The sequence below is a fragment of the Eschscholzia californica genome, unplaced genomic scaffold (genome assembly GCF_041429995.1).
Source record: "Eschscholzia californica isolate CP2 unplaced genomic scaffold, dmEscCali1.0.p SCAF_5, whole genome shotgun sequence".
NCBI classification, from domain to species: Eukaryota; Viridiplantae; Streptophyta; class Magnoliopsida; order Ranunculales; family Papaveraceae; genus Eschscholzia; species Eschscholzia californica.
The window spans coordinates 8,222,181-8,249,970 of record NW_028238472.1 but is presented as its reverse complement, the minus strand read 5'-3'; the positions used below and the strand labels follow the sequence as shown (position 1 = coordinate 8,249,970).

General features: G+C 36.9%; 2 protein-coding genes across 3 annotated transcripts; both read left to right on the top strand.

Annotated features, from left to right (window-relative positions):
• Positions 1 to 2,709: 2,709 nt before the first annotated feature.
• On the top strand, positions 2,710 to 4,077 carry LOC147536781 (aspartic proteinase CDR1-like). The gene has a single exon (XM_086642704.1). The coding sequence runs from the start codon at positions 2,710 to 2,712 to the stop codon at positions 4,075 to 4,077; it is 1,368 nt and encodes a 455-aa protein (XP_086498830.1).
• Positions 4,078 to 21,277: 17,200 nt separating this feature from the next.
• Positions 21,278 to 23,314, top strand: LOC147536780 (superoxide dismutase [Fe], chloroplastic-like). Of its 2 annotated transcripts, none has more exons than XM_086642275.1 (8): positions 21,278 to 21,403; positions 21,580 to 21,633; positions 21,745 to 21,933; positions 22,026 to 22,197; positions 22,290 to 22,357; positions 22,538 to 22,564; positions 22,701 to 22,806; positions 23,046 to 23,314. In XM_086642275.1, the coding sequence occupies exons 1-7, from the start codon at positions 21,293 to 21,295 to the stop codon at positions 22,803 to 22,805; spliced, it is 726 nt and encodes a 241-aa protein (XP_086498401.1). In that variant the 5' UTR covers positions 21,278 to 21,292; the 3' UTR covers position 22,806; positions 23,046 to 23,314. The 2 variants fall into 2 exon arrangements, with proteins under 2 accessions (XP_086498401.1, XP_086498400.1); XM_086642274.1 differs by having other exon boundaries at positions 21,279 to 21,403; positions 22,701 to 22,724.
• The last annotated feature ends 4,476 nt before the right edge of the window (positions 23,315 to 27,790 follow it).

Here is a 27,790-nt window from a genome sequence, read left to right as displayed (position 1 = left end):
GAGTTTGTTGGGGTCCCTCCTTATAATTAATGGACTTCTAGTTGGAATAGGATTTCCCTTATTCCTTGTTTGGGGAAAAAATAGAAGTTTCTATTTTTTCAAGCCTAAAAAGGAATTCCTATTTCTATTGGTAAACCTCCCTATTGATCATTATAAAAGGGAATGAAAGGGAAGAGATTATTACACAACAACTTCCAGAACAAAGAGAAGTCAGAGAAAGAGAGATTTCTGAAGTAGTTCTTTCAAGAGAGATTGAAAGAGCAGAATATTAGTTTGAAGAAAAGAAGATTATTAATCTTGTGAAGCAATTTAGTTTGTGGTTATCTTCTTCAACCTTTAGGAATCTAGGATTTGTTCAAATCCTAAGGAGTAAGAGATTTCTATTTCTTTGTTTCTTTGTTCAGTTTATCCACCATAGGTTTGGTGAAGAGTTGTCCAAGAGTGTTTGTACACATCTTGAAGAATTGTGTAATCCATTATTTAATTATAGTGGAAGATTTCTGGACTAGGTCCCGTGGTTTTTTACCTTTTAGTTTAGAGGGGTTTTTTTTGCCACGTTAAATAATCTTGGTGTCTCTACTTTTACTTTCGCATCGTTTATCTTCATATTCCTGAACAAGTTAATTAGGTTATTTTTCCTAACAATTATACTCCAAAAGAAACTAATGAGTCTCTTGTGTTGCCCCTCTAAAGTTGCACTCAATGTTGGTGTGTGGAGTTTTTTTCGGCTACTCGAACAATATAGAATTATGCCCAGCCGAGTTCCCCATCTGTTACAGCTCAGGGTCCCTTTTATAGATTCTCAAAAGCCAAAGAATTAGAAACTACCAAATCATACTAATGGCTGGACCTACTAAAGGAATTGGGGTTTAATGGATGACCTGCTGCGTAAGGAACTTAATTTCTTTTTTTGAAATTTGACTACGATGTATGATAGTCATTACAATGACCTCCAGAGACATTTCGAGTATATTTCAACACTTTAACCACTCGGGCAACCAAGTGTTGACAAAGGAACTTAATTGATGAAGGGATTTTGTAAATAAAGCGGGACCCACAGCCTCTTCAATTAATTCTCTAGTCATTTAATTATAACCCCAGTAAAACTTTTAATTGCCATATAACCCTTCAATCAACTATTCTTGTCATCCGATTAATCTTCAATACATTCCGAGACCCGTACAATATTTTTGCCAATTTCATCTCATAAATAACTTCTTCGTATTGTTGAGAGTTTCGTATAAAACCATGTAACTTTATTATTCCTCCAAAATTAATATGTAAAGACTTTAAACAAAGCCCAAAAATGGAGTACTTTACGTACTCATCAGTTATCAATATTGTCCCCGCTTTGACCACCTCACACAAGTACGGGGTTTTGTTCTTGGCGGAGGCACTACAAGCCCACTCAAAAAGTCTCGGTATGGGCGACGATACACGATTCGCCCGACCACCAGAGTACGCAACGACATCGTGGATCCGCCACAACGATATTGTCCTCACTTTATCCACCACCCTCCGCAGTATGAGGTTTTGTTCCCCACAGGAGGCCTCGGTACTTACTAAGCTTGAGCGTACACCTATAGCCCTGTGTCTTGCAAGCAATGTGAGACTATTACAATACCACTCTCAAATCCTATATCCCCACTAAATCATCTGTTTTACAATCAACAATTGTTAATACATGAGTTGGTTTTAAGAGGTAAAAAGGTCGAGGCTCTCTATAATAAATGCATCACATCATAATAGAGTGTCTAACAAAGTGTTACAGTGAAGAAAGTTTTAACAAAAACTCTTAATAATCATATGTGACACTCTAAATGTTAGAGTTTAAGTGTCTCATTTGAGATGCTCTCACATTTGACTTTTGAGAAATGAGTAAAGGAAGTGTTTAATATTAAAAGATAAAATCAAGGACCAAAATCGAATTTTCTAAAAACTACATTTCACATTTCTTAAAGAGAAATGAGGTGGATAAGTAAAACAAATCAGGCGGAAACTCTAAGGCTTAAAGAAAAGTCTTCCATGCATAAAAGGCTTAGTCGATCAAAATTGACTAGGGAGGCATATTAATTTTTTTGCCAAAAATTTACTACTTTGCCCCCCCTCTAAATTCATTTGCAGAAGTAGTAAATTACCCCATAAATCAGTCTTGATTGATTAAGTCTTTATGCTCCAGAGACTTTTCTTTATGTTCAAAAGCCACATCCAAAAAAGAATTGTAAATAGAGAAATTTCATGAGAGAAAAATTGGAAAACTAATTAAAACATTTGGGTCAAATCGGAAGCACTAACACTATTGAGGGCCAAAATGAAAATCTTGACACAATTGAAGGCTAGTTGATCACAACTACGAGCTTAAATAACACTAACACAGTTGGGGGCCAAAAGGAAAGTCGTGACACAATTGAAGACCAGTCTATCATAATTAGGAGCTTAAATAAAATTAAAATAAAGATAATACCAAAATTTTATATTAATTAGTAAATCTTCTCATTGGTGACAAAGTAAATTTCTAACATTTTATGTATTTCATTTAAAATGGAAATTATGCCAAATCCTTATGATTCTCATTTTGTTATACACCAAATAGATTTTGATAATCCTATATCTAATTGCTGATTTCCTAGCATTTATACAAACAAGGATTCTACCATCTTGGACTATAAATATGTGGTGTACCTAAGTACTTTGATCATAAACATAACCATGGCTCCTTTAGCAAAATTATCATCTCTAGCTTATTTTCTTATCCTTTGCTTTCTCTCCCATCAATCTCAATTCATGACCTGCAATGCTGGTGGCAGCCCCACAAAAGGTTTCAGCTTCAAACTCATTCATAGAGACTCCCCAGACTCTCCTCTCTACCGTGGTAATCTCACCAGCTCAGAAAAACTCGAACGACTAGTCAAATTTTCCGAATCACGTCTTCTCTATTTGCATACCAAAATTGTTAGTGCTTCAAATTATTCTGATCTTGGGCTAATCCGTCCTCCAGTACTTGAATATGCCTTCATTTATCTAGTTCAAGTAGGTATTGGTTATTATAAACCTTACCACTTACTACTTGATACAGGTAGTGATCTAATTTGGACCCAATGTAAACCTTGTGACCCCAACTGTTTTCCTCAGAATACACCAACTTTTGATCCATATAGATCGAATACATTTAGAAGTCTACCTTATACTAATTGTCCGCAATCAAAATTCACATGGAAAGACAACCAATGTCAATATGAGCTTAAGTATGTAACAGGGAGATCTAAAGGTTATCTAGCTGCTGAAACTCTCAAATTTGATTCGAGACGTTCTGTCAAATCTTTAAATAATATTGTCTTTGGTTGTAGCACAAATAATAGGGAGATAACAAGGTTTCGAGGTGATATTGATGGTATTTTAGGTATGAATAAAGGAGAACTCTCTTTAATATCACAAATGGGAAATGAAGCTCAGGGGCGATTTTCATACTGTTTAGTTGATGAAAACACACCTGCAGGGACTCATAGTTTTTTAAGTTTCGGTAACGACTACAAGTTAAAAGGATCAAAGGTTCAATCCACAGAATTTGTTCCTTTTCCAGACCATGCAGATGCATACAGTTTGAAACTATTAGATATAAGTGTAGGCAACCACAGGTGTTTTTTTAATCCTGGGTATTTCGCACCTAAACCAGATGGATCAGGAGGAGTTGTTATCGATTCAGGAGCTGCTACATCTCACATTCTTCCTGATGCGTATAGCCGTGTCACCGATCTAATAAAGACATACTTGAGGGGACAGTTCACTCCCATTCCGAACCCGAGTCCAGGATTAGACATGTGTTTTAGGTTAAATAGGGGATACACCGATCTTCCAAGCCTTACATTTCACTTTGACGGCCCAGCCGATCTTAAAGTGGCATCAACAAATGTGTTCTATTATGATGCCGACAAAGACCATCACTGCCTTACACTCCTTCCTTCAAATGTAGCGTTTTCTGTGATAGGAGCAAGGCATCAAATCAACAATCGGATGGAGTATAATTTAGCTACAAATAGACTCTCATGGGCACCCGAGGATTGTCGAAGGTCTTCATAGGAATGATCTCTTTGTTGTTGGAGCACATTTTTTCTTCCTTTTCTTATTTTGTTTTGAAGTATAATGGATCCCATATGTTTCTTAGTAAAGGAAGAAAATTTTCGAAATAAATCAATATTTAATTAGTATGACTTTTTTTTTGTTGAACTTAATTAGTATGACTTGCTAACTTAAATTTTTTAAAGCCTAAGAAATAAAATATTCATATCAAAATTGTAAACAAATTTATGGATCTTCTCATCAAACGGTGGAAATTTAGTCACATATTTAATTTCGGTTACTTTTATTAGTCCTGTGACTTCTTGAAACTACCCTTAGACTTTTATACCCTCATTTGTATTAAGAATTATCACATATGTTAACTTCTAATAAAATAACACATTTACTTGACACCCCACAATTATGGGAGGAGATCGTGCGAGGTAGAGAGATTAGTGGGGAGGAAATCAAACTACCTCTTTTTATATCCTTCGGTTAAATATGGTTGGATTGTATCTTTTTTAATTGTAACATAGCACCATCGTTTTCTTCCTTTGGCCCTCTTCTTCACTACTTATTACCACCATTTGTTGGTCGAAAATTTGAATAGATTTCTTCTCTATTCAGAATGAAGAATTTCAACTTAACAGTAGAGAAAAGAAGATGATATCTTATTACTTACTTTTCTTCTTTTTTACTAAATTGCTATACTTAAAATCTATTTTACTTTCTTCTTCTTTTTTCTTCTAAATTTAGTTTCATTCTTTCCTATGTTTACTCTCTTCTATATTTTATTTTTACTAAAGTTTCTGCTATTTATTTTATTTTCCATTTACAGGTAGTTCAGAGGAATGAACATCAATATTTTACTTCTCTATTTCTTGCTCCCACAGTCCATATTTCTCCCAATGTTTGATATATAGACTGCTTTTGTTTTATGTGATTTAATGATATTTATTTTATCTGTGCAGTGTATAAAGTCGAGGGTATAAAGAAAATACGATTTGATGGAGAAGATACATGTAATTCCTCCTTATTTGTAATTTTATGTATTTTTCTCTCGGATGAATTATTTTGTTCATCTCTGTATGCATATTTAGTACTCATTTGTTCATCTAAGTGTATGTAATTCTTCAGATGTCTATTTCGAATGTCTACATGGGATCTTCTAAGTTTATGTGATTCATCGGGTGTCCATTTCAAATCTCTACATCTCTGAAAATTTTCAAAAAGTTTGACTCATTGTTGGTTTTAAATTTCATCTCTTGAAATTTCAATTTATAACTTATTATAACTACCTATGTGATACTTAAAAGTTAAAACTTGTTTTTTTAACCGATTACTACTTTTTCTCCACTCACGTATGAAAAAGGAGGGTGTTCCTGGAGAACTAAAGGCTTTACAGAATTACTTATCTAAAGAGTTTGAGATGAAAGACCTTGGTCCGTTGAAATACTTTCTTGGAATTAAAGTATCTCGATCTAGTTATGGAATTTTCCTATCCCAAAGAAAGTATATTTTAGATTTGTTACATGAGGTGGGTATGTCAGCGTGTGAGCCGATTGATACACCTGTCAAAGAAGGATTAAAATTGTCAGTGGAGCCTAATCAGATACCGGTTGATAAAGGAAGATATCAACGACTGGTTGGAAGGTTGATGTACTTGGCGCACACGAGGCCAGATCTTGCATATGCGTTAAGTATTGTTAGTCAATTTATGCACAATCCCGGTGCAAAACACATGATTTTTGAGATATTTGAATGCGGCTCCTGGAAAAGGTATTTTGTTTACTAAAAATTCGAGTTGTCGAACTATTGATGTATATACTGATGCAGATTGGGTCAGGGAAGTAAATGGTAGGCGATCAACTGCAGGATATTTTACCTTTGTTGGTGGAAATCTTGTTACATGGAGAAGTAAAAAATAGAACGTTGTTGCACGTTCAAGTGTAGACTCTGAATTTAGAGGAATGGCTGATGGTATATGTGAAGCGTTATGGTTAAGACTCCTGTTGGATGATTTAAGATATCCTTCTGAAAGACCAATTCAATTATATTGTGACAATAAAGCAGCATGTGATATTGCTCACAATCCAGTCCAGCACGACCGCACGAAGCATGTTGAGGTGGATCGATGTTTATTAAAGAAAGTTGAAAGACAACATTGTAGAGTTACCAAAGGTTCGATCTAAAGATCAATTGGCTGATGTTCTTACCAAAGCAGTTTCATGTCGGAATATTTTCGAAAATGGTAGACAAGTTGGGCATGTGCGATATCTATGTACCAACTTGAGGGGAAGTGTTGAAATATCATTCTATATATTAAGATATCTCATATAACAAATATTAAGAAATATCAAATATTAAATATATTAGTATAAACTATTAAGAAACTAGTAAAATATTAGAAACTAGTAATATTGTAACTCTATAAATAGAGTCTTATATTTCTTTTGTAATCCATCAAGAAATAAAACAAGTTCTTTGATCAATTTCAACTGGGTGTTACTTAAACTGTTCTGATCAAATGTATACTTCAAAAAGCATAACTTACCACTATGATCTTTTCTCTATTGTTTTTTGGTTATAACCTACCCAAGAATCTCTCCTATCTATTTTCTCATTCGTCTTTATTTTAATTTTATATTTCTCACTCTCTTATTATAATTATTTTATTTCTCTCTTTCTCCTATTCTAATTGTTGTTCATCAATTTATTGTTTCTCTTTTCATCTATTTACCGTAAATGGTGTAATATAATGATCAAATATTTTTATGAATGTCATTCTCTTCTTTATTTTGCTTTACTATCTTCGTCTCTTCAATGTAAATAACCTAATATATTTTGAAGAATGTCGTGAAGTATTTACACCAGATGTATGTCATTCTCTTTTTTATTTCTCTTTACTTCTACAATTTATTTTTTGTTGTTGTTTGGGAAGGCTTCAAAACTCTATATGGAATGTGTAATAAATTCAACGATTTGAACTTTGACCTATTTATTGTAGTTATATACTGTAAAACATTATTTTACTTTTTTATATGTTAGAGAACAAAACTTGGAACCTTCCTCATAATTTTTTTTTGTTCTCCCTTTTTAATGATGATACTGAATATTTAAAAAAAATTAGAAATATTATTATGATTCAAACGAGATGACCGTATCTCTCTCTCAAACACAAATACAAATACTTCTGTTCATTGTAGTTTCGCGATATAGATTTTAGTCAACTATGCAAAAAAAATTATTTCTTTTTGGAAGACGACTACGATCGACGTAAGTCGTGCATTTGATACATCATAGATGTGATAAGCTCGATAACCACCCACTCAAACACTAACAAGACCGGGCCTATATATAGGCCAACAAGACGATGGTCATAATCCCACTTGGGCTACCAACTTATTTGATTATACATTTTCTGTAAAGTTGATTATACATTTTTTGACTTGCTTTGTCGTTACTAAGGCAGGGAGTTCAACTTATTGTTTCGAAATATACATATGGAGTTAGAGTGTTTTACTTCAAAAATATTCTCCACTATTTCTTTTACTAAATAAAAGTAATTATTTTTTCTGAAACCTGGTAGTCAGGACCTTCTTAACTAGGTGTCACCGCGCGCTACGGGCGTGGTAGATCTCTTTTGGCTAACGCCATTACGAGTACACATAGAGTTAAAATATTTCTCTCTCCTACGTGCGTCTCTTTTGGCTGCATATACAGAGTCGTTTAGGCGTGGTAGCCATATCAGGATGCGTCTGGGAGGCGTCCTTGAGACGCGACCAGACGCGTCCAGTAGCTATCCACCAAACACGCCTTGGAGACTCGTTTGAGGTTCTGGGTGTCTCGGACTAGGTCCGAGACACCACATGCTGGTCCGGTCCAGCACCAGCCGCGTCTAGGACGCGTCTGGAGCATGGACTAGCGTCCTGGCTCCGGACAGGACGAGACCAGGCCTTAAAAGGCCTCGGCCAGGACATGCCGGCCCTTTGGGCCTTGTCATGTCCGGGCCTTTATCCGAGCCTTTTGTAGGCTTGGGTCGGGACTTGTCTTGAACTTGACCCAGGCATTTTCAAGGCTTTTCGGACCATCAAAAGAGACCATCATTCGAGTGGGAGTTTTATCCAATTTCTTCTGATTCCAACCAAATAATTCTAAAATTAACCCGGGCCATCCGAAAGGCCAAAATGGGGTTTCTCTTAAAATTGATTTATGAAATCATTAAAAATCAAACCAAAGTTTTTTCCGAACTTGACCCGGGCTTTCAAAACTCAAAACGGAGTTTTTCTTAAAATTGATTCTACGATCATAAAAGATAAAACTAGAACGCACCATTAGTCCAATTCTTCGAATTTAGACTTAAGGTCCGTAATGTGACTAATGATGTCGACAAAAGTATCTCCCAAGATAATCATGCATATATAATTCTTAGCCTTGATATATTATATGAATGCATGTGATGTGAATGCGGGAAACTAGTATGGCCATAGATTTATTTCTTTATTCTTGTTTTAAGCAAATGGGTGCATGCTTTGTAATTAATTTTAATTTCAAGTTTATACGATCTGCGAATCGTTAGAGTCCTGTAATTAGAGTTTAGGGTCTATGAGTCCATTGAAGAAGCTTAAGGAAGAACCCAAAGGCGAGTGGGAGAATTCAATGGAGGTTCAAAGATGGCGATTTAAGACGAACCAAAAGGCGAAACAAGAAGAAAACCAAAGGAGATTAGATCTTCTAGGTTAGGGGGCCATACTAGGATCCATGACTGCTTGATTTTTTTCTTGCGCGCATTTACTTACTTATTTACGCTTTATGTCATGGATGTTAGTTAGGCTAAATAGTTCACTATAACAAACGCCAGACTAGCGTAAAAGTCCCCAAAAAGTAATCTTGAGTAATCGCCTATCCAGATTAAGACACTCGTTGCGCCCTTGTTCGAGGAAGGTGGGTCAGCCTTCGCAGAGTACCTCCTCTACCTTGGGACAATGCGGGTAGGTCTATAGAAGAGGCCTACACGTCTAAATGGTTCTACTTAACGAGATCAGCAAGAGAGTCTTGGATACTCGAGGCAAAAGGATAGATTAGTCATTCATTAATGAAATCTATCAACCAAGAGTCATAAGGTATGATCAGTGTAGTAGTTCGCTAACCCGGAATGATGGAGTCAAAGGGTAGGGCCTTCGTCCGCTTTACTCCGAAGAACTGAGGTCTTGGAATCACTTATTCAATCGGGGACGATTTTATTGAATAATGTGAGAAAACTAATGTTTTTCAAAACTAATGTTTTTGAAAACGATAACGAGTTTTAAAACTTTGCCATTTCTTTTATGTAGTTTTATGATGACATAAAGAAGCGAGTTCAACTTTAAATCACACCTAAGGGAGGTGTTGATCCACTTCCTAGAATGGAAGAATGAATCCGAGAATAGTTCTCAGATTCAAAAGGAAAGCTTACTAAAATAACCAATCCCAATGTTGACTCATACCGAAGAAGGTCAAAAGCCATTTGCAAACAATCGTATAATATTCTCTTTGGAAGAGTAATGGATGCTAACATAATCATTAAGACAAACTGAAGAAGAAATTCTTACAGAAGTCATAAATGGAGAGGTACGAGACCTTCAAGGCAATCTGAAAGTCATCCTAAGGGAAGACAACAAAATACATCTATTACCCAATTCAGTATCGATTGAAAAAAGATAGATAAGACCTTAGATGAGTCACTCAGGTTGTTACGAACAAACTGAGCAGAACATACGGGAATATCCAGTCTAAGAAAGGTTCTTGAGATTTGGTACAAAGAATCTAAGAAAAAGCTCTTGAGATTCAAAAGGGCAAAGGATCAGTCAAGTGAGACAAACATTTGATCAAAGAAACGCAGTTGTCGAGTACATGATCAAGAGTATTCCTCATTACTGTGAATGTTTCCAAACAATGGCTAGACCATTTAAAAGGAAACTACCTTTAGTACCTGGAGGACAAAAAGAATGGAATTATGATTTCCGGTTTCGTATCCTTGTTAACAAAGTTAAAAACAAGTATCGTAAAATTCCTTCATCAGGTATTTTAAACCGGATGTGCGGCTCGGTAAAGCTCAAGGAAATCACAGACTTGATTAAAATAAGTATAGATCCAAGAGGGAGCAGAAGCAGTAATGCTAAGGATGCTGAAAGGGATCGAAGTCTTCTCGTAGACACTGATCTAGCTTAGAACATTTATTTCTTCTAGAAACATCTGATGTTTTAAACTAGTGATAAATTAACTGAAGGTTAACATTGATAATGGCTAAAATCAAGAGATTCAAACTCATCAACTTCAGCATTGTCGATTTCGTCTTAAGGACTAATTGACGAAGTCACCCTTTCAAAAGGGCATAAGACTGGTAACCTATTAGGACTCATACAGTATTATGCAGACCTATAAGTTTACTTGCAGAAGCTAACGAGAGCTACTTCAATATATACTCTGACCACTTCATAAAGTATGGAAACGTACAAATCATAAAGTATAAGTCAGAACGTTTGAAAAGTTCAAACAAAGTACACACCGAAGCAATGAATCACTTTGAAAAGAAAGATTAAGTCATCCGATTAGATTGCAGTCGTGAAAACTTGAGTCAAACACTTGATAACCATCAAAGGAGTTAAAAAACAGTTTATAACTCTGTTCCATGGAACACATCCGACTGATGGTTGTTTCAGTGGGAGTAATCGAACATTGCTATGCATGATTCGATCAAAGATGAGTTTAAAGCCATTCTTCCGAATACTTTGGGATATATTCTAGAAACGATTGTTTTCACAAATTTACCAAAAATTCGTCTAAAAGCTAAATCTTGTGTAAAAGTGTTTTACTAGGATACAAAAACTAGTTAATATCTGACGCAATTTCTTTTAAAAGAAATATTGGGCTTCTTCCACAACCAATCAAAAGAACAAGTTGTTTGTTGCTCATGATAGTATTCTTATAGTAATGAGCATTTCTCGAAGAAAAGTACTACAAGAATAAGTGAGAGAAAAGTACAAGTCGAATTAATTCGATCATGAGAAAAATCATGAAGAGTCATGAAGAACAATCATGAAACTTGTACAGGACGATTAAATTCGACCAAGAGCAACAAACTGAGAAGCATGCCTATGGACATAACTTGATTGGAAGAATCTTATTCTTCTTGTCTAGTTTCAGGAAACGTGAACGTTTCCATCCTTCTCAGTTTTCTACTGTGGAAAATCAATTTAGGTCTTTCGTTGACTTAATTATCAAGCTTCATGTCTTGACGAGATATGGATTCCATGAGTCAGTTTCCGTCTCTGCGCAGGTCCTTTATCTCTTCAGAAATAACCTTTATTTTTGAGTCTTTGAGATTACTTTTGACCTTAAGGGCTTTGAACAACATTTTGGTGTACTCTCAGTCGCTTGAGAGTTCTCCTGCGATCGACATTCGCTTTTGTGCGGTGGGTTTATAAGATCATGACGTTCATGTTTCTTGAAACTAGACAAGAAGAATAAGATTCTTCCAATCAAGTTATGTCCATAGGCATGTTTCAGAAATCCATCGACCGATTAAAAGCACGCAAGAGTTAGAATTTTCGATTCAAAGAGGCAATCAAAGAAGTTTGATTCCTGAGGAATGAAGAAAAATCTTGAATCACGAGTTTTAAGAAGGTAAGTGGGAGAAACAAACCTTCCGGTCCGTATGCAGAGTACATACAAAAGATTGAGTACGACATAAGATGTTGTGTAACAGTGAACACACTGACTCAATAAAAGGACCACACACAAGAATGAAATGCCATTTTGGGCATCTGAAGATCTATAAGCATAGATCAAAAAAATGATAGGATTAAAGAGACTCAGTACGCTGAGATGCTTGAGATCCGAAACAGAAAATCTAAGACTCGGAAAAGTCTAAAAGAATTTCGACCCAAAACTCATGACAAAGAGCGTTGTCAAATCGGAGTTTGAAAAGACACCGATGAGCAAGCACGCATGAGAGAGACGTTTATATTTGAAAACATAAAGTCAAGTCATGTTGAACGTGATTAGCATTTAGACATCCAATTCGGAATGGAAACCCGAAACACTACTGAAACATCCTAGAAGGCTAAAGGATGAAAGTAGTACAAATAATCATCGTAGCAAACTTCCAGACATGGAAGGAAAGTAGGCTTAAAAGTATTTAAGGCGTAACCGTTGCAAATTCTACATAAGAAATTAAAAGCCTCAACTCTAGTAAAGATTACTAGATATTATCAAGGTTGAAAATACCAATCTTCAAATTAATTGATAACAAACAAAGTTAAAACCGACTACCACGGTAGTCAAACTAAATTGTCACCTAAGACATAGTATGAGATACACAGTCTAAGGCATGAGGTAAATTTGGAATAGACCTCGACAAGTAAAACTGAGTGGGTAAAAAGAGTTTTACGGAAGAGGCTCAGATTTACAACTCTCGTTATCAGAAATAATAGTGTTACTTCACAAGTCGTCTAAATTTGGTTTAGTGTTTAAACGAGAGTCCATTGATGATAAAACATTCCGAATAGGTTTGTCAGATACGTGATCTGATGAATGAAACCCTATTAAGTGAATTTGGAATGATTATTGTCAAATCCCTAGTGCAGGTCATTGCATGGACAACAATGACTCATGAAGACTAGTACGGGAGTCGATGGGATATCGCAGTTTCATGGGCTATAGGAATAGTGTATTCGATTCGACTATGTCGGTGTGTAAAAGGTTTATACACTGGATAACCCTCTAATGAGAAGTACATCACTCTTGATGAACGTCAAATACTTCTAAAGAGACAAGATTGGAGAGATTCCTCAAAACATGAGTGCTCCACTCATCTTATGTAAGGAATGTCCGACTTTGGTTCCGTCAAACACCGCGCCGTAAAAGGAAGTTATAAAGACAGATACTGGGAAGGACAGGATAAACATGAAGTTAAGTGGGAGCACAAGAATGGATTGTGTCATCCTAATCACATTAGGTCAAAAGTGTCTCAAGGCCACTTGATGAGTGACAACTAAAAATGCGTGGCCGTGCTCAAACGGATTAAGAATTAATCGTTTGTCTTTCACAGTTGTACTCGAAGATCGAGAAAGTCTGAATGACGTGACGTATCAGATGGGATACTAAATTGACACGGGAATCGAGACATTGCACTTGTTCTAAGTCCAAGTGGGAGTTTGAAGGAGTTGAAGGAGATGTCCTTCGACCAAGATGGCAATGCGAGCACTATGTCGGCTAGGACAATTGATGAAGAAGATCATCAAGTCCGATTGATTTAGGGGTCGTAGTGTTTAGCTAGAAACCAACTACGATCGTCGAATTACGAAGTAATTCGCGGCTAACTTCGATCGGATCCTACATCGGGTTACACATAAGAATGGGTATTTAATCGGATGATATGACTAGTGGAGTGTGATATAACATTGGGAATGTCTGATAGGCCTAAAATAGGTCTATTCCCGCAAGTATACGGGGTCAAGTTATAATATTTATAATAAGATCGGGAAATCGTCCCAAGGAATAGGTAGGTAACTTCAGATATTGAATGCGGGTTTAACCCAATAATCAAGATGTCAATAGCTAACTTAGACTAACACACACACACACCCCTCATATAATTGATGATTGATATATAAGCAATAAGAAAACAAATGAAATTATCTAAACTATCTAAGAGAGGGGGAAGATATCTAAGGTTATAAAATCCACCACATAATTTCACTTTATAAAACAAGCACTTGATTACTTAAATCTCTTTTGTATTTACTCGGGATCCAATATAATGAACTATTTGGATTCCGGATGATGTTCTAGATAAAACAATTTTATAATCACTAATTCTAATTGTCTTCCTTATAAAGATTCGGATCACTTAACTATTATTCATCATCTAAAAAGCATACTTCATCTAACAACTTAACGAAAGTATGAAATATCTAATTATGAGGCATGAGTAATGGAAAGAAAATCCAATCCATATAGATAAACAATCAATAGACATTAAAGCACATTAAAGGATTTAATTAATCAAGAACAAGTATTATAAAGATCCAAAATGGGTTTCATTCACAACCTTAGATTGCTAAATTAACTATACATGGAATCTAGAATGACATTCATTGACATTGTAAAATAAATGAGAATACTAAGAAATTAATGGAAAGAAATCACCAAGAATGTTCAAAATCCATATTCCCATGTATCTCCATTTTATCCAAGATTTGCTCCATTTGTACTCAAGAATCTTACTCCAAGAAATCCAAGTAATAGCTATTTTATTGCCACCCAAATAAGAAAAAGAAAGAGAAGGAAGAAATTAGATCTAGAAAGAAGTTGGAAAGAAGAGATGAAGAGGGTAAAGATGATATAAGAATATGAAAGGAAGAAGAAGAAGACTATTAATGGAAGAAAGAATAGTGGTAGAGAAGAAGTAGTAATAGAGAAAGATGGAAAAATAATGGAAAAGATGGATTAAGTTGGGAAAATAGATAATAGGTTAGAGAAAAAAAAGTAGAGAAGAGAAGGTAAGGGAATAGAGAAGAAGGATATTGAGAGGGTTTGCAAGTCTAGGTTTTAATGCAGGAGAAAGGTGCTATTTATAGATGGGTTAGGGTTTTGGTTGGGTTAAATGGTAAAAAGAATTAAAAGGAAGGGTTACTTTTGGAATTTAATGGGTTAAAAGGACAAAACCAGGTGGCTAGGGCTTTAAAGTGGGAATTCGGGTGATTTGGTGTACCCGGTTATAAGATAATAGGGTGAGATGATTCAGAAGCCGTCGGATGGAAAAGAACGCGGGATCTGGAGGGTCAGGAGAGTGACACGTGATCGGATGCATCCAATTAAGCTGCTACGGGCAACATGGGAATGGAATAAAGGACGGGACTTACGAAAGCCGTCGGATCTGGGACACGCGGAGAAGAACGGTCAAGATTAAACCGTTGAAGTGGGGCTACCGGGTTAAGTTGCCGCGCGCTCCACCGGATCAGGCCTATAGGTTCCATTTCGTTGCTTAGCGGTAACACGGGATTTAGATGCACCAGCCTCCCTAGCGCGCCACGTGTTCCTTGGTGTACCGCGCGCCAAATCTGTGCCCGACACTGTCCCGAGTGTTGACCAAATGTGCACCAAATGTTGACTGACTTTGACTTTGCATATTTCACTCATCCGAACTCCGATTTGACTTCCGTTTTCTCCTACGGACTTGTCTCGACATCTACTTTTCAACCACGCACTGACCTTGGCCAAATTACCAGAATTTCCTTCACTCCAAATGACCAAAATATCCTTCATGCACCTTTTCCTCGTTTTTAACCGTTTTTCACACCTTACTCTCCAAAAGACACCTAATCAAGAAAACCAACCATTTTATTATAATAAAGACTCGAATCGAACTAACTCGACTAAATTAAACGACTCAGATGGGACATTTTCATGACCCATCAATGTCCCATAAACATATCTCACAGGCCTAAATAGAATTTGGACAAAAGATATCAAAAAGGCCCGAAATAAAGGTTTTGGGCCTAGGCCGGTTCGGGTACTTCCGGGCCTCGGATTGGGCTGAATTTTGGCGGGTGAGTTTCTGACATACCCAGTAGTATGCATGCAACATTTCGTGGTATTTGGACACCTCCTCATTAGGGAATTGAGAAAATATCCTTAGATGCTATTTTCAACTATTTCCTTAAATCTTATTATAAAGGGTGTTTTAGGAAACCTTTGAGGAGGTGTATTCTCATTAGGGTTCTATATAAACATTTTTAGGGCAGAGAATAAGGTGTGAAATTTCTCTCTAAGCTTTCATACTCTACCATATCAAGTAGAGAGGAGAAAGTGAGCTAATTCCCATTAACTATCTATCTAGTCAAGAATAAAGGAGTTCCAAGTAGAGGAACTACATTTGAAGCTCTTGGTCTTCTTTAATCTATTCAACTAGCTCGATGGAAATAGCGATTAAGGTAATCTACTATCTTCCTGTTAGTGAATTACATTACTAGTTTTGCATGATGATCTTGGGGATACTAGTGTTAGACATTAGATGTCGTTATCCGTTATAAACACTAGTATAAGGGTATAATACCCAATACCTTTTAGTTATGGGCATAATTTCGTAACTAAAGATCGTAGCGAAACTTATTTGCTAAGACAATTTTTGTCGCGGAATGTGGTCCTTAGCTAATAACCATTTTTATGAACGGTTTATTATTTACTACGACTTAGAGGCATCGCAAAAAGGCATATGTTTTATAGTGTGGATGGTGGATTACGACGTATATGTCGTGTATATAGGCTCAATTTATCGGCTGTGTCGAACGACCGAGATGCCGCAGTTGTAAAACACCGGCTTGCATGAAATCATGCTTTGATGGTCATAAAAATGATAAGTTTTCTTGTTTGCATATCCTTCATATTTTGTGGATCATTTCAAGGATTTTGTGGGTTGTATATAAGAACTTGGGTTTCTAGCGTTTGCCTTTCACGCTACTTAGATCTAAGCCTGTCAATGGATATCCGAATATTCGACATCTGATCCGCATCCGTATTCGAATTTTACAGAAATATCCGAAATTTCGGATATCGAATACGGATTTGGATATTCCTTATCGGATATCTGCTTATTGGATATCGAATACGGATACACTAATATTCGATCTGATAAATATCCGTATCCGATATCCGATAAGGAAAAATTTGAAATTTTGTTAAAGTTTCGGATATCGGATAATCAGATATCCGTTAATATTATCAGATTCGGATATTGATTTATAATATCCGTCAGATAATTATCGGATACGGATATTCGGATAGCTTATCGGATTCGGATACTGATATGTCTATATCCGATCCGATAAGCTACCGTTTACAGGCTACTTAGCTCTATTGATTTTTCTGCCACAAACCTTATATCAAGCCAAGGTTTAGGTTGAGTAAACCTTGACTCGAATTCGCGTTTCTATGTGTTGAGGCAAGACAAGCTTAAGGGGCGAGTTGATTTCCACATACCTACCTCTTTTAGTGGTCCAAGATCCAAACCAGAGTCGGGACATGGGCCGACCTTGTAGGTTTTAGAACAAGAGCAGGGCTTAAGGTGTCCAAGACACTCGTGCCGACCTCTCTTAGTTTGGGCTTAGGTGAGAGAGCTCTTTCGGATTCACCTCCCTATTGACCTAGACATGGGTTGACCTGTTGGTTTCTTGGTATCCCGTTGACTTCTCGACTTTGTCCAAGTTTACCATATTTTGGCTCAGCAATCGTTGGTTCAAAGATTTTAAAAGAACTTTTGATCGATGTGTTATTTGTTTTTTAATTTAATCTAAAATTGGGCTAAGAACTTTTGTACACTATTTTACTCATAATTCTGCCTATTTCAAAGTTCATTATGAATAGATGGAACTTTGAAGCTCTAAAATATTTCTAACGGGGTGTACATGAAAAAAAAAGTTGGGTAAAAGCAACCCAAATCTCTCCTCAAGTTTTTTTTTCTCCCTCTTTGTCTGTCTCTCTTTCTCCGTTTCTCACTCTCTCACCGAAGAAAAAAAACTACATTGATTTGAACGACTTAGATTTTGAATATATCCATTAAATTATAACAGAAATTTTTGGAAGTACTCTAAAATTCTACAACTTGAAAGTTTTGAAACTTAAGAGTTCTAAGTTAGAATTATAAAATCTTTTGAAAGTTCAGAAATTTTAGTAAAAAAGTTTGTAATCAATAATACTCTAGAACTTACAAAATCTTTTACTTTGTAATCAATAATTTCTTTTATTTTTCTTCGTAAGGTGATCTGTAAATACTAAATTTCATTTTGAAATAAAAATAAAAAAATAAAATATAATTTACTTTGTAAAGAGTCGATAGTGCTCTGTGCATGCCAGCGACATTTTTAAAAGTAAGTAGTCCTTATAAAATTTGCTACCTCTAAGAAAAAGAGCAATGCTAGAAAAAACTAGAAGTCAAAGCTATTCCAGAACTACACGAAATCAACGATGTCCATTTTCAAGTTTACTCTGACGATCTTTTGCCAATAATATATACTTGTACTGTTGGGTGGTCTTGGGCCTCTCTGATGCAATTGATTATAGACGATGGCAGAAATTCTCTAGGGTTTGGAGCAGTCAAGTCAATAGTCTAATTAGTCAAAGATTATTAAATTCTAAATATTAATGAAGTGTCTAGGTAATGTATGAGTTTAGTCTTAAGAAGTGTCTAGTAATTGCCTAGGGAATGTAATAGTGTGGCCTATAAGTAGGGAAGCTCTTTAGTTTGTAAGGCAGTCTACATCTTTTAAAATCAAGTAATAGTAAAGGTACTTCCAAAAAGTAATAGTAAAGATTTTTTTTCCCTAGCAAAGGGTTCCCAAAGTCTTTTCCTTGGTTTTATCTCAAGAAATCAAGGCTCCGACGGTGTTTGGAGCATTCTCCTTCCGATTTAGGAAGAAAGTACTAATCTATTTGCATTAGTATTAATCTGTTTGCTTTAAGCGGTATCAGAGCCACGCTAGATTTGTGATTCTGCGAATCAATGGCAGGGCGGGGTAATAACGTGGAGCAAAGTCAAGGAAGTACCGAAACAAATCCAGCAGCAAGTAATATGGCTACAAAAGAAGATGTGGAGATGCTTCAGCAGCAACTTACACAACTCCGTGATCGCCTTGAGCAAGCTGAATCTTCGGGCCTCGTAATGTGGCTAATACGGAACAAAGAGAGCCACGGGCCACCATATTTCAGCACACGTATCATCGAAGAAGACAACCAGATCCAGCAAGGGTACAAATACAACACCATGTGGAAGAATCTTCAGACGGGGAAGGTGAAGATCGGCCTTATGAAAGACAACCTCCTTTCGATTTTGGTACTCGACGTAATCAAGATCCACATGTGAGAGTAGAAATTCCAGACTTTATCGGAGAGGAATAAATAGAAGAAGTTTTGGACTGGTTGAATGAGGTTGAAAGAATTTTTTAGTACTTGGAGCTACCCGAAGATAAGAAAGTCAAATTGGTGGTTGTTAAACTAAAAGGGTATGCGTCTTCTTGGTGGAAGTCAATTTCTTCCATTAAACTATGAAGGTATGTTGTTCCAACAATACCAATCCATTCAGCAAGGAAACCGGTCAGTGCGGGAGTACACCAATTATTTCTACAAAACAAAGACTCGTGTAAACCTAGTCGAATCAGAAACACAAGTTATACATCGTTATTTGATGGGACTAAGGCCAAATATAAGAAATTGGGTCGAGTTACAGCCTTGTTGGACACTGGCTAGTGATGTTCAGCTGGCAATGAAGGTTGAATCACAACAAGCAAGACCTAATAATCAGCAAAATCAGATGGACATAGGGCAAGTGCAAATAGGGGCTTATAATGGTCAGGGTGGCTCAACCCAAAACATCGAAACAGGACCTTCGTTTACACAAAGTTCTGGACCAGCACCTTACTCCAAAGGGCGTGGACATAATCAAGGAAGTGGCACACCAGATTTCAATCCGGGAGGTCGTGACATTACATCTAAATATGTGGGAGGAAAAATGAAGTGCTACAAGTGTGGGAAAGAAGGGCATAAGTCTGCTGAATATCGAAAGAACAATGCCAATTTACTAGTGAGGGGAGAAGTTGAGGGCTTTGGAGCTGCTCATGACGATGGTGGCAGCATTAATGAGGAAAACTTGTTGGAGTTTACAGAAGATGGAGTCCTATATGATGGCAAAGATTTGTCAGCTCTAGTTGTCAGACGAGCCATGCTAGCACCTTAAGCTATCGAAGCTAGACCCCAATGTACTAACATCTTTAAAAAAAGGTGCTCGTCACATGGACGACTTTGCAATGTTATCACTGATGGTGGTAGCTGTGAGAATTTTGTTTCTAAAGAAATGGTATCGAAATTGAACCTTGCTATGCAACCACACCCAAACCCATACGGAGTAGTCTGGTTCAAGAAAGGGGGTAAAGTAAAGGTAACACATCAATGTCGTGTCCCCTTTTCTATTGGTAAAAGTTATTCGGATGAGGTTTTATGTGATGTCATTTGGATGGAAGCTTGTCATCTATTGCTGGGTAGACCGTGGCAGTACGATAACAAAACAGTTCATCTCGGGGAAAAGAACATTTATACTTTTTATAAGAATGGAGTTAAAGTGGTTTTGACACCGATGCAAGATGAAGACTTCCCCGAAGGTAAAAAGAAAGAAGAGCGTGCTTCTTTGAGTATTCAACCATATCTACAAGAGTGTGAGGAAGATTCGACGACATATGTTCTTGTTTTGAAAGAGGCGAAGGAACGACAACGACAAACACATTCTACTGAAATTGAAGAACTACTAAAAGAATTTGCTGAAATATTCCCAAGCGATCTATCTGCCGAATTACCACCTACAGGAAGTATCCAGCATCATATTGATTTGGTCCCAAGAGCTAGCCTTCCGAATTTGCCGCATTATCGTAGGAGTCCGAAAGGACGTGAGAAATTCATTATACTTTTATTGTTTCTGATTTATATGCATACCATGGAGACGGAGCAGCAACAACTAACTCGAGGACGAGTTTTCTTTAAGACGGAGGGATTGATGCAAATGATTCTAGACGATGGCAGAAATTCTCTAGGGTTTGGAGCAGTCAAGTCAATAGTCTAATTAGTCAAAGATTATTAAATTCTAAATATTAATGAAGTGTCTAGGTAATGTAAGAGTTTAGTCTTAAGAAGTGTCTAGTAATTGCCAAGGGAATGTAATAGTGTGGTCTATAAGTAGGGAAGCTCTCTAGTTTGTAAGGCAGTCTACATCTTTTAAAATCAAGTAATAGTAAAGGTTTTTTTTCCCCTAGCAAAAGGTTCTCAAAGTCTTTTCCTTGGTTTTATCTCAAGAAATCAAGGCTCCGACGGTGTTTGGAGTATTCTCGTTCAGATTTAGGAAGAAAGTACTAATCTGTTTGCTTTAGTACTGATCTGTTTGCTTTACTCTCTCACCCCAAAAGCTAGCTCAGAGGTAAGGCTTCTCCCACACTTATTAACACACCCCTGCCCCTTCCCCAACGAAATCAACTGTGTCCATTTTCAAGTTTACTCTGACGATCTTTTGCCAATAATATATACTTGTACTCCTATTGGGCAGTACACCATCTGTACTAGTTTGCCTTTTTGATAGTACAATCAGTACTCCCACACCCAGTGCCTCCTCTCTCCCACTCTTTAATCTTCCTGTCGCCTTTATATATTTCTACCAATGTCCCTTACCTTTTCAACAAGAAAAAAAAGTCTCTCTTTTCCTATCTCTAAAATCATGGATTTAGCAGCCACATCTTCTGGAGTTCTTGAATCATCAGGAGAACCCCAGGTTTATTTTTATTTTATTTTTCCTTTTTAATCTCTTTCATGTTTGAATGGAGAATTATTGCTCAATTGTTTCAAATTACTTACAACTCAAAGTTTTTCGGGTACTGATGCCTGTATTGGTGTACATGTGACATAGTTTATTAGTAGATTCGAGTTTTATTGGCTCTGGTTTTGCAGAGAAAATGCTCTCAGAAGGCACACTTCGACTTGAAGCCTCCTCCATATCCTCTGGTAAGATCTTAGGTGCATTTGCATCTTGTCGTAACGAATCAAAATTTTTGTGAGACTTCTTACATACTTTTGCGTTGCTTTACTTACGACATTTTTACTTTGATATCACAGGATGCTCTTGAGCCACATATGAGTCGGGGGACTTTTGAATATCATTGGGGAAAGCACCACCGAACTTATGTCGACAACCTAAATAAGCAGATAACAGGAACAGACCTGGAAGGAAAGACACTGGAAGATGTTATCCTTATTACATATAACAAGGGTGACCCGCTTCCCGCCTTTAACAATGCTGCACAGGTATGCTCATTTGGACTGTGTATACCCACCCGTAAGCGTTTTCGCGTTTTCCTTCTCACCCGTAAACTCGTTTTTGATTGTTTTACTGGCAGGTCTGGAATCATGATTTCTTCTGGGAATCGATGAAACCGGGTGGAGGAGGAAAACCATCTGGAGAACTTTTAGAACTAATCGAAAGAGATTTCAGTTCGTATGAAAACTTTGTTGCAGAATTCAAGGCAGCTGCTTCCACACAGTTTGGGTCTGGGTGGGCTTGGCTTGCCTGTAAGTGATTACAGACCATTAACAACAGTTCACAGCTTCACTGAAGAACAAGAACAATGAACTAATTAGTTTTTTTCGTCCGTTATTTCCAGATAAAGGGAACAAACTTGAAGTAGTCAAGAGTCCGAATGCTGTGAACCCCTTAGTTTTGGACTATACTGTGAGTTTGATCTTTTACTTAGTCTAAACTTTTGAAAATACATGCGGTTTGTCAAAGATCTCAGAGTGTACATTGTCAAAACCTTCTTGTATCGTACGAGCTGAAAAATAGTCCTAGACTTCAGCAAGTAAATTTCTTTGACCCTTTGAATCTTATACATAGCTTTTATTTCTGTTGCAGCCAATTCTCACCATTGATATCTGGGAGGTACAAAATTCAGACCATGATCAAACAAAACTTGTTTGATCCCTTTTCACATTTTTTTTTTTTGGTTTTTTCTTTCCAATTTCTATTTTGCTAATTACCAATCCCGTTTTTGAAACTTTTATTTTTTGTTTGACAGCACGCATACTACTTGGACTACCAGGTGAGAGCTAATATATTATATACCAGAAACACTCAGAATCTTTTTGAATTGTTCAGCGTGCCTCGAACCCTTGACCTCTAAGGTTCCTACTTTATAACAGGAACCAGTAATTGTTCTCCCATACACGTTTATTCTAGGCAGTCGGCCCTCGGTAACTAGCGAGTCAACTTGGCCTCCTGGACACCAACTGAGGCCCTCGCTTTTTTCCTTTACAAAAAATTGTCTCGCCTAGTCGTTTGGCTTTGGGTCTGGGTCTTTAACTCTTAAGCCAACAACTTATTGTGTACTGTATTCTAAATTTGCTTGTTTTATTTGACACAGAATCGAAGGGTAGACTATATATCGGTTTTCTTAGAGAACCTCGTTTCATGGGAGTCAGTTAGTTCAAGACTTGAGAAGGCTAAAATTGGACAATGAAACAGGAGATTCAGAACTGAATGATCAGAGTTCTTAAGAGAAGAAAATAAAATTGTGTTCGAATGTTCATTAAAATGAGAAGTGTGTAACTGATGTAGCGGTCCCATACATAAAGGGGACTCTCTTCTTCTTTTTTGTTCATTTCACAACTAATAATAATTCTTGGTTGCATATTTTTCTTGTGTTTCTTGGGTTTCTTTTTAGATTGTTTTACCATCTAAATTTATACATGCTTGTTGTGAGATATTAAGTGGTATTCAAAGCCACAAACCTCTTAGATTTTTTTATCTGTCCATAATTATAGTATTTGTATACGACTATGGTCGAAGTAAGTGTCTGCAATCAATAATCTTTCTGATAATCAAGCAACGACTACACAAACACAAAACAATGGTAAGTCTAGACACAGACACCGAAAATATAAAACCCTAAAATAATTACTCTCACAGAGAACCTAACAATATAATTTTAGATTTAAAGATAATAACTTGGCAGATCCATTTACAAATAGGTTATCTAGAGATCTTGTAATTGCTTCATTGATGTAGAGGAACTGGACGAGAAATACATGGATGAGATCGAAGCGGCCAAATACAAGGGTGACAGACTAAAACGGCCAAAATCGAAGCTACGGGTGTCGGAATTGGACGAAATTTTGAAGGATGGTGCGAAATAGCGTTCCGGTCATTCGTTATCGCTTCGCCACAATGGGCCCACTTTGAGGGGCAAATTCCATCGTTTAGGGCCTCAAAACAGACTTTTACTAGTTTTTTTTTCTATTTTTGGTAATTGTTTTCAGTTTAGGATTACTATTATTCTAGTATTTTATTTTTAGGAGTTTCTATTGGAGTTTGACCAAGATTAGGAAACCCTAAGTCTATATAATGAGGGCTTAGAAGTTGTTTCAGTCATTCATTCAATCAATAAAATTCAGTATTTTAGTATTCTTGTTATCAATTTCGGTTCAATAGTCTTTAGAAGGAGTTCTAAGGCTTTTATCAGTTTTTCCGCTGCGCCATTCATCAAGGGAAACAAGGCTACTACCTAAAGTAAATGAATAAAGACATGATGAAACTCTACCTAGATGACCGGAGATCCCACGATCTAGATTCAAAGAATAATTGAAATTATATCATGACTTAGTAGTTAGATTCATGAATGTACAATTTATGTTTCACTTGACCATTAGTCACAGACAGGCTAGACATATATCTTCGTTCGGAAAAGAGGACATCCTACATTGATGAAGTTCCTTTCACATCACCATCTTCCGTTTATGCAGCTTCATCACTACAATTCCTTTAGTAATTTCCTAAAGAAATATTTTAAAACTACTATTTGATATTATTATTATGAGTAATGGAGATGTTGTCCTTTTACGGTTTACCACAGTTTAGGACACCACTGAATCATTCTACAAAAATCTTCTTCGAGAAACTAGTTTTGTTTTTTGTTGTTGAACTAGCATTACATTAATTAATAAAAGCGTTATTACAGTATTTATCGACTAAAATACAAGGAACATTCTGCCACTTTTTACTCGCATTCTTTTTCTTTGCCCATCTCGCTAATTTGTCTGCATTTAAGTTGAGTTCTCTCCTTGTGTGTTTGAATAGGACCGCATCGAATTCTTTCCTGATTTCTTGAATTCTCCTGATGTGGATAAGAGATTTCCAGTGTACTGTATGATGCTTGTTGTGAATGTGTTTGATGAGATTGATGTTGTCGCTTTCTATAATTATAGATTTATGATTCTTTTCTTTCGCCCATTCTAAGCCAAATAAGATTGCCATAGCTTCACTTTCTTCACTATTTCTAGCTCGCCCGGATTTCACCTGTGCTTCTATAAATTTTGATTCTGCATTGTGAGCAATTAAACTAATTCCCATATTGGATGTTACATTCATAAACGATGCATCAACATTAATTTTAATAAAATTATTGGCAGGAGGCTGCCATTTTTCATTGGTTTTTTGTTTGTTTTTCTCAGGTTTTTTGTTGATTCTCGGAAAATTTTCTATCATTTTGATGATCTTTTGAAGTTCATTGATTTCGTGTTGAAAACAGTGGTCACATCGTACTTTCCATAAGATCCATAGAATACTCGAAAAGTGTATATTTTCTTTGGTATAACAGAGATCGGCATTATCTTCCCACGAGAAGATCCAATCTGTGATGGAGGTAATATTCTCAAATATGATATTGAAGTTGAACCATATATTTTTAGCAAGAGCACATTGTAACAGAGCATGTTCAATGGATTCAGTGACAACGCAATTAGGGCATGAAGTAGTGTTGCCAATGTACTTTCCAATTATCTCTCTAACCGGGAGAGCTTTGGTGCAAATTTTCCATATGAAGATCTTGATGCGCGGAATGGTAGGAAGCGACCAGATGAACTTCCAGTTCTGATTGCTGGGATTCTGGTTCATATTATTAATACTTAAGTGTTGATACATCGAAGCTATTGTGAATTTACCCGACGTGGTTAACTTCCATTTGAGTTGATCTTTTCCTTCACTGTTCACCGGAATGGCTCTAATAAGATTCTGCGTAGTTGTATCAAAATTAGAGTTGATGGCTTCATTACTCCACTCATTATTCGTGATAAGTTGAGCCACCTTGGTTAGATTGGAGTTGTTGTTCGGTACTCGACCATTGATCTCTGGTATCCAGTTGTCTGGCCAAATGTTAATATCATGTCCGGTGTGTACCTCCCAAGTGGATAGGTCTTCAATGAAGTTGTAGTGCTATCTGATCGTTTTCCACGTCCAAGAGTGATGAGCCTTTGCTGGGCCTGGGATATCGGTATGCGGGAAGTATTTAGCTTTGAGGGGTTTAGCCCACAGTGCTTCTAGATTTGTTTTGAGTCTTCAGGCCATTTTAGAAAGCAAAACGGTGTTGTCGAGCTCTGGCGGATGGATCCCTAGACCACCAAGGTTCTTCGGCAAACAAATATATGACCAAGCTTTGGTGCATATACCTTTCGACTTACACCACCAGAAGTTCCTTTGGACGGACTTGATGTGTTTGCTAATTCCTTTAGGAATCGCAAAGCAGTGCATCTAGTATCGGGGTACGGCTGCAGCTATGGCCGAGATGACCACCGTGCGACCAGATTGGGATAAAAACGAATGATTCCATTTATTCTGCTTATTCGTGATTTGATTGAGGATGTCCTTGAAAATCTTTATTTTCTGAGCTCCTATGAAGAGTTGTGCTCCAAGATATCTTTCCGACGCGGAGGCGTATTTGACTTTAAGGTCACGCATAATGAGGCGTTTGAATTTGGGGTGCGAATTCTTGGAGTAGAAAATATTGGACTTAGTATAGTTTATCATCTGCCCCGAGGTCTCACAGAAGTCCTGGAGAATCTTTTTAAGGTTGTGGATGTTGTCAATAATATTCTTACCAAAGATGATGCAGTCATCAGCGAAAAGGAGGTGTGAAATTTCGAGACCCGAGTGATTAGTTGGAAAACCCAGAAATTTGTCTTGACTATTGTTAGAAATAAGCTTCCGACTAAGACCTTCCATAGCAAGAGTGAAGAGGAACGGCGAGAGTTGGTCTCCTTGTCTAATACCCCTGGTAGGATAGAATGCATTTCCGGGTCGACCATTAATGAGCGCAGACATGTAGGACGTTGAGATACAAGCGTGGATCATTTTAATCCAATGGTCGGCGTAGCCTAAACTACTCATGATGTCCATCAGAAACTTCAATTCAATTCTGTCGAACGCTTTGGACATGTCTAACTTGAGGCCAAAATATCCACTAGCACCTTTCATCTTTTTAAATGAGTGGATGATTTCCTGACCCATGATAATGTTGTCTGTAATCTGTCTTCCCGGGACATAGGCCGCTTGGAAAGGGGATATAATAGGGATTAAAGTATTTTTGAATTTATCTGCTAACAGCTTGGTGATGATTTTATAGGTGGTGATTAAGAGGCTAATCGGACGGTAGTCTGCGGGAGTTTGGGCTGTTGGCGTTTTGGCGTTTTGGGAATAAGGCATATGTGGGTGTGGTTTATATCAGGAGGGAGGTAGGCGGTTTTAAAGAAATTCTGAACCATGTTATAGATATCTGAGTTGATCGTTTCCCAGTTTGACTGAATAAAGAATGGCGGGTAACCATCAGGGCCCGGAGCGGCCTCCTTCTTTAGACTCTTAATAGCCCAGTCTATTTCATCTTTGCTAGGGATAGCCAGAAGGTCTAGATTCTGGTTATGGGTGATGGTAGGGCTAAAAAAGTTATGGGTGTTGGGATCTTCTCTAGGGTTGATCGTGGTGTTGATGTTGAGAAGATGGGCAGTGAAAGTATCCTATATGTCTTTAATATCTTCCTTCCAATCACCATTATGATCTTTGATAGCACTGATCTTGTTCGTTCTATTACGTTGAATGGCTTGTTCGTTCTAGTTACTTACGAAGTTATCACAATAATTTTTCTTAAATAAAAGCATCCACAATGGAAAAACAAACTTCTGATCCTGGAACATTCTGAAATTGCCATTTATGATTTTTATCTACAACTAGGGCAGTCTCAAAGTAAAACCAAGATCATATTCTTAACAGAAAAATAGAGGCCTCCAATGGGGGTTCCTTTACCACAGTTTACTAGTTTAGGACACACCACTGAATCATTAT